The sequence below is a fragment of the Helianthus annuus genome, chromosome 1 (genome assembly GCF_002127325.2).
Source record: "Helianthus annuus cultivar XRQ/B chromosome 1, HanXRQr2.0-SUNRISE, whole genome shotgun sequence".
Classification (NCBI taxonomy): Eukaryota; Viridiplantae; Streptophyta; class Magnoliopsida; order Asterales; family Asteraceae; genus Helianthus; species Helianthus annuus.
Window position 1 is genome coordinate 133,894,879 of NC_035433.2, and position 7,525 is coordinate 133,902,403.

Consider the following 7,525-nt stretch of genomic DNA (forward strand, 5'->3'; position numbering starts at 1 on the left):
CTAATACACGAGTCGGATCCAAGTGATTCATCTTGTCTATCTGTTTTTATTTTTATTTTATTTTTCAGCATTTAGTTAGTTTTCATTTTCTTAGTTTAAAAATCTTTTCTAACTTTTTGATTTGATTAGACGTTGAGGATAAACCGGTACTAAAAGCTCTTGTGTCCTTGGACGACCTCGGTATCTTACCAACACTATACTACGTCCACGATGGGTGCACTTGCCCATATGTGTGTTTAGTGTTAGTGAATATCGTGTTTTATAAATTTAAAACTTGGCTAAAAGTGTAAAAAGGGCTTAAAATATACATATAAAATATATTACACTACACACGCATCACGGCTGAATCACGAGAAAGATGCATTTGAGAGGCATAGACAAGCTCAAAGATGTGAGCGGGAGAGATTTGAATGTCGAGCCAGATTATTAACCTATAAAGTTAGAATATATAGGGTTTGAATTTTGAATGTGGAGCCAGAATTTTGAATCTCAACAGATGTTTATTGGCAAGTGACATGCATTAATTGAAAATTACATATCCCCATGCATTTTAAAATTCAAATTACCCGCAATTTAGACACATCTGCTGCTAGATATACGTTTACCAAAGGAACCATCTGCTACTACATTGTTTCTGGGCAGTGGTTTCCCTTTGGAATGTGGGCCAGACCTTTAACACTTGAATACACAAGGCAGTGGTTTGATGTGGGCCAACTTTGAATTATAAAGTCTTTTAATATTAGGCTTTATGATGTAATAATGAGATAAGAAAAGCCTTGTTGGACATGCTCTCAAGCTGACACATCAACTTTTCTTATGTCACTTGGATTTCTCCTTTTATAGAAAGTATAGATAGAGATTCAGCTGTGCTTTATAATCATGGGTATTCTTGCCTTAAGAGCATCTCCAATAAGCTTTTGTTCATCGCGTCCGGAATCCAAACTAGGCCAAGCGGGCAGGGTAACCATTGAAGGTGGTGGGCTGGAGGTCGTCTGGTTTGCTTGAGCGGATGCGTCCGCTAGGGAGAAGTGGGGCCCATTCGACCGTTGAGGGTTTTTTTTTATACAAATGACGACTATTGTTATATATATAATTAATTACTTAAATTTAAACCAACTTACCCACTACATATACACATTTACCTCACATATCGTACACAAACACTCTCTACCCCAACTTTCAGTTTACCAATTTCACATTCCATTTCAAACACAATCTCTACCCCCACTTTCAACTTACCAATTTCACATTCCATTTCAAACACAATGAGCTCGAGCAACGAAGAAACCACGCAACATCCGCCTAAAAGTAATATTCTTTTGCAGCAGAGAGCTCTAGTGACGATGACGCTACACAATCTCCACCTCCACCTTCCGTTCTAGTTTACGCAATAGCTCAATGTTCTTAATAATAAGTTCATGCAGTCGTCACGCTGCAGCTCGATGAATTGTAGTCTGACGACGTCGAACAAATGTACTTTGTCACTAAATCGAGCCCAAGTCTAAACAAATTGAGCATTTAGTGAACTATTCAAGATTGACTTGTTAAAAGGTCTTATCGAGCCTAACTTAATCGAGCCCAAGTCTAAACTAAAGCTCGTTTAGTAAGCAAACTTGAGCTCGAGTTTCATACTGAGTTTGACTATGCCACCGCCTACCAACCTAAACAAGCCCCTATTCTGTGTAAATATAATAATTTTTGTTTAATATACACGAGCCGAGCTTTGAAAATAAATCTCATTAAGGTCAAGCTTATTCATACGTTAAAAATTTGAATACCAGGCTCGAAACAACCAAGGTTAGCCATAACAAGCACCCTTAGTTTAACAAGCAATCTAAAACAAATCCGAACATGCAAACATCCAATGTTACCATCACTTTAAACATGACTTTTAACTTAAACGACTTGACTTGACTCGAATCATATTTGACAATTAAACTATGTTTATATGTGGAAGGTAAATAGAGGAAATGCAAAACCTCATATTATGACAAGCAACAAATTAAAGCAAATTGAGCTATAGAATGTGATTCCATCTCACATCCGAATATCCGACAGGCCAAATCTTCGTGTTCCTCGTATTGTCAATTATGCAAATCATTAGAAACAGTAGCTACCTACTATATATGTGTGTCGTGCTTTAAACTAAGTCCCGGAAATCCAAAACATGTACATGTAACAGTTGCTGCCATACATGGCATCGTATTTGTACCCATGGGAATAACGCCATATAACTACAGCGTAGAGGAGCTTCGAGATTTGCTGATGTCATCATCCTGAGGTGGTGGTACAGATAACGAGGGGGATGAGACTGCGGCATGATAAGATGACGACGCGAGTTGAGCAAGCGCTGGAATTGCACCACCTACAAAATTTCATTTAATAACTGAGTCCAATACAATAGAACTTTAAACCAGTAGACTTCATAACGATCCTGCCCAAATGGAAGCGGTTTAAAAGTGCTCAACCAGACCGGTTATGTAAGCAGTTCCCGGTCTGGTTCTGAGAACAGTGGTTGTAACAAAACGGGCTGTAGAGAATAATGTCAGGATGTGCAAAGGCTTATGCAAATCTATCACTCTTAAGGAACTAACCTGCCAATCCTGCACAAGCTGATGAGAAAACTATCACAGGTGGGGCCTGCATCAGAGTTGCGAAGAAATTAATTGAAGAATGAAGATAAACATTAACAGAAGATGACCACAAACAACAAAGTTAAAAAGGTTTTAGGCCAGAAAGTAACAGTGAAAAAGAATCAAAAACAAAATATAACGCTACGTATACACACACACACTAAAATCTAGTATGTACTAATCAACTTAAGAATCACTGATAATGGCAATTGCTGTTTGATGTGTTGTTCGTTAAATATAAATATATAATAGTGCATAAAATCAATATCCTTGGATAGGGCTGCAAACGAACTGAACGTTCTCGTTTGGTGGGAAGTCCGTTTGTGTTCGTTCGTTTAATAAATGAACGAACTCGAACAAGAAATTTCATTCGTTTAGGTAAATGAACGAACATGAACAGAGGCCATGGTCCTTCATTTATCTTCATAAACGTTCGGTAACGTGTTCGTTTGTGTTCGATAGTTTATTACGGTTTCTAATTTTAATATTTTATTTAGATAATTCAAAGTTCCCACTAACAAAATATTTAATAAATGTTAAGTGTATTGTACACTTAAAAAAATATATATGCGTTCGTTTATGTTCATGAATGTTTGTTTGTGTTCATTGCGTAAAAGTAACGAACGAACACGTTCATTTCCTTTATGAACGAACATGAACATAAAATCCCGTTCGGTAAGTGTTCATGAACAGTTCGTGAACACATTTATTTCCTCAACGAACGGCCTTGTCCGTGTTCGTTCGGTTCGTTTGCAGCCCTATATGGATTAGCATGATTGGTGGCACATATGATGAAATACTTAAAAGATTGGGCACTGTATAGGTTTATGAACTAGAACGCTAGATAGTGCCATAGTGGTGGCAATTTCGTGGATCACGTTCTCTCTTCTGATGGGTCAAACGGGCACTGTAAAGGCATAAATATCTCTTTTTTGGCTAAAAAGTAAACAGAAAAATCCCCCCAGTGTATTTCTAGTGAATACAATCTTGTAACTCGCTTATTAAAAAAAATATATTATTATTGTAACAATAGTGTTTAGACAAATTAGTTACAAAAAGTTGAACAAAAAGTGTTTTGGTTCAACCCAACCTCACTCGTTATCCAGACAAAAGATTACCCATTTTGTCTCGTTACCCAATATACTTATAAGATAGATGTTACATGCTCACACTCTTTATATTTGGACAAAAAATAGCTGGATAATATTAACCTAGCTATGAAAAGAAACTTACACCAATAAGGAAATGCAACCACATGGGTCCCCTCACGCGCCTTTGAACAACCGGCATCACTACAACAAAGAAAATGATAAAAATAATGTTTAATCTGCCAAAAATGTACCTCCTCGAATTTCAATTGTAACGTTCAAGCAGAACGGGACTGTTTAATAATTTATACTAGAGCGCATACCTAAATTGAATCCGTAGAATGCACTTGACACACCACCAACAGCAGAACCAATCTGAATTGTGAGCAAGAAAAATGGAAATAACAGAATGTGATATGTGTATTCTAATATAAAAGAAGAACGGTTTCTTCTTTTCTTATAAGAGGGACGCAGAAGAGAGAAAACAGTTACCATAGAAAAGCTATCTCTAATAAGAGGTCCAACTGTCCAAGCACTGGTTTCCTGCCATTAAACAGAAACACATTGTTATGCACACACAAACAGACGAAAAAACGACAAGCAAAAACCATAGTATTTATGCCTTTCAACAATATAATTAGAATTCTTATTATATCGTGTGATATTTCTACTACTTGATAAACAATCAAGGTGATTCCTTTTACGATATGAATTCCAAACTGCCTAAATTCTGGAATAATTGCCGTGTAACAAATCATTTCCGACCTCAAATGGTACAAAAACCAATTGAGCCAACTTTTGAAAATAGTTTATACGTAAAAAAAGTAAGCTGAAATTATTCAAAGAAGTTACCATCTCCTTGGTGAGAGGACCTGCACAGTGCCTGCATCTCAAAGAACTTATAGGATCTGAATCCCCCATCTCTTCTTCGTGATGATATACGTTTGTTCCTTTTTCAGGATTCTAAACACCAATAAGAAAATATATACGACTTCAGAATAGCATGCTCTACTTCAGATGTAGATGATTCATAATAACATAATATAACAAATCATAATTCACAATAAGTGGTAAACCATTTTACCTATCTTGATATTTGGTAGTTGAATACCATACACCTCCAGTGAAATTTAAAGCAACTTGCTGCTTGGCTACTACTACTTAAAATGCATCCTACTAACATTTTCCTTCTAAGCAGCATATACGTAAATTTGCAAAAGTAAAAAATCATTACGATGGCAAGAATATATCTTATTGAACAGTCATTATTCTTAGACATCGAAGTACATTACCAAAATACGCATGAACCACGAGTACCTTGTGTTGGTTTACACATAAATACATAATAAATAATTGTCAAACGCGTAAAAAGCGAGGTCTTTTTTAAGCTTGGCGCATAGTATACATTATTCAATACCACTTTTAGGAGTTTCAGACATGCTTTAGGCTTGTTTAGAGCTAGTTTATGCTTTTTTAGGTTGACTTCATGCTAATTTAGTTGTTTCCAGGCTTATTTAGGGGTTTCGGATGATATTTCTATTATTTGGCATGAAGCTGTGGCTTGCCTGAAAAGACACAAGTCACACAACGCAAAAGCTGCGCCGGGCTGTGGTTCTGCGCCTTGTACGCTTTCGACAACATAGACATTCACACACGCACTTGGAACAAAATGATGAATCAATTCTGCCTCTATATCAATTTAGCAGTCTAGTAAACAAGTATAGTGGCCTTCTGTACTTTATATAAATGAAAGTTATAAAAAGAGACCCAATCATAGTGAATGTTACGCGATTTTAAGAAGCTTCATATCCTTTATCAAATCGGTCACATGATCCTCATTGAGATCTTGATTGAAGCTTACTGATATGATTATATATATGACTTGTTGTGCCAATTTATTTGAAGCCTAGTGAATGTTGATGAGGATAACTAATGGATTTAAATCTTTATATAATAATATATCAATAATCAGATTGAAAAAGTATTATATTATAACACCATACAATAATCAAATTCAAATCAGCAAAAGGATTATCAAAGACGTGTTAGACGTATGTAACTGTATCAAACCCTAAGGAAGGTCTATAGAATATTCAATTTGTTCGAACGGTTGAACGTTTTTGATTCGATGAAAGTTGAAACCCTAACACTAATAACCAATGGTTAATATCGAATCATACGATCCATAATTGTAGTAGAAAGTAACAAATGAATTGAAATAAGATGATTTGCAGACTGTAAAACTCACCGTCGGATTCACCTATCAGTGTATTGTCGCCGGAAGTTTGTGGCCGTTGAAGAAGAAGATCGTCGGTGAAGTGGCTGCAATGAGTAATAAAGCTGAAAAGTTATATGGCCCCTTCTTTAAGAGTAAGTTTACAAAAAAGATCCCCACTTTCTCACAACTTTCACTTTTGAACTTTTAACTTCTTTCTTTACCTGATTTGTGTGCGAGGCCCTGAAAGATCGAATCATCGTATTTCTGGAGGTCATGATCGAGCTACCAAGGGTGATACACGAAAATTCCCATAACTTTGGCTACAGGTCTTTGTCGTTTTAGGGGTTCTACCAGTCAAATCGAAGCTTGAAACGATGAGCAGGTCGTGACTGCCCAAGTTTCGGTCTAAAAAACCCATTCTAGTGGAAGCTACGAGCACTTTTATGTTTTTCTTCATGTTTTATGCACTTTGTTTTTAGACATGTGTTTGGCCCATGGACCTTTTATGGCCCGTTTTGAATTTTTATCTTTATTTAAGTACTTGTCATGTAATATGGATAGGTTATTCGTCAATTTTGCAATAAGAATATCCTTTCATTTCAAAATCTCGACCCTTTTGGATGAATCTGGGTGGTTTGGGGAAGATTGTAACGGGTATTCTCAGAATCAACGTGATCAACTCTTCGTTACCGTTCACACGCTACATCACTCTAACACCTCATAAATTCTATACTGGAAACAAAGGTGTAGAACAAAACAAGTCTTTTACTACTAGTACTATGGCAATGTTGCGACTCTTTGAGATCATATGTAACAGCAATGTTGTCATATGCTATGTCTTGGACATAAAGGTTCAACGTCACAAAAGAACACATACATAACACATGCAAACTCAGAGATAAAACAGCTAGAAACATTCCTGAGTTGAAAGATTTAACACATGCTAAACTTGTAGAAACGAAAGAGCATATGGGCTTGGTGAGAACGAGACTTGTGGCATTGATTCAATCTGACAGAACGAGAGAGGTGTTGTTCATGAGATGGAAAGCAACGTGAATGGAAAGATGATAGGTTTTTAGTGTATTTTGTTCATATTAAGAGGCATGATGCAAAACCAACCAAAGAGCAAGCACTTGTTAACCTTGTTGGCATTTAGGGTGTAAAAAATAGCATCACAAAACAAAACTAGAAGTAAACTACACACATTGTCAATGACCTCTAGCTCAAGTGATAGGAGGACTTGTGTTCTTCTTTGAAGACTTAAGTTCAATTCCCATTTAGTGCAAAAAAGGAGTGAGGCACTGGTGGACAGTGATAGAAGACCAAGAGAAACCTGGGTTCGATCCTTGAGCCAAACGAGTTTTACCAGTAATTTACCGTCGTGCCTACGGACGGGTGGATTACAGGGTTTTCCCCAAAATTGGTGGTGGACGACTCGGGTTACTCTCGGAGTACTCCGTTTGTCCAGTGGGTGCCCCAAGAGTGCTCAAGAGTGTTGGGGATTGATTTGTTGGCCGTTAAAAAAAAAGTAAACTACACACATAAGTCCAATTTGATCTTTAAAGATATTATACTAATGATCATCG

At 36.7% G+C, this 7,525-nt stretch overlaps 1 protein-coding gene across 1 annotated transcript; it reads right to left on the bottom strand.

Moving 5' to 3' along the window:
• Positions 1-1,971: 1,971 nt before the first annotated feature.
• LOC110879336 lies at positions 1,972-6,110 on the bottom strand. Its single transcript, XM_022127780.2, has 7 exons — positions 5,970-6,110; positions 4,574-4,684; positions 4,214-4,264; positions 4,045-4,096; positions 3,867-3,925; positions 2,595-2,640; positions 1,972-2,365 (listed from the first exon to the last, which is right to left on the bottom strand). Exons 2-7 carry the CDS (start codon positions 4,640-4,642, stop codon positions 2,235-2,237), a joined length of 408 nt encoding a protein of 135 aa, XP_021983472.1. The 5' UTR covers positions 4,643-4,684; positions 5,970-6,110; the 3' UTR covers positions 1,972-2,234.
• Positions 6,111-7,525: the final 1,415 nt, after the last annotated feature.

Coding starts and splice junctions, on each gene's coding strand:
- LOC110879336 (XM_022127780.2), bottom strand. CDS start 4,642: ATGGGGGATTCAGATCCTATAAGTTCTTTGAGATGCAGGCACTGTGCA. Junction 4,265..4,573: donor GTCCTCTCACCAAGGAGATG/GTAACTTCTTTG, acceptor GTTTAATGGCAG/GAAACCAGTGCTTGGACAGT. Junction 3,926..4,044: donor ATTCTACGGATTCAATTTAG/GTATGCGCTCTA, acceptor TCTTTGTTGTAG/TGATGCCGGTTGTTCAAAGG.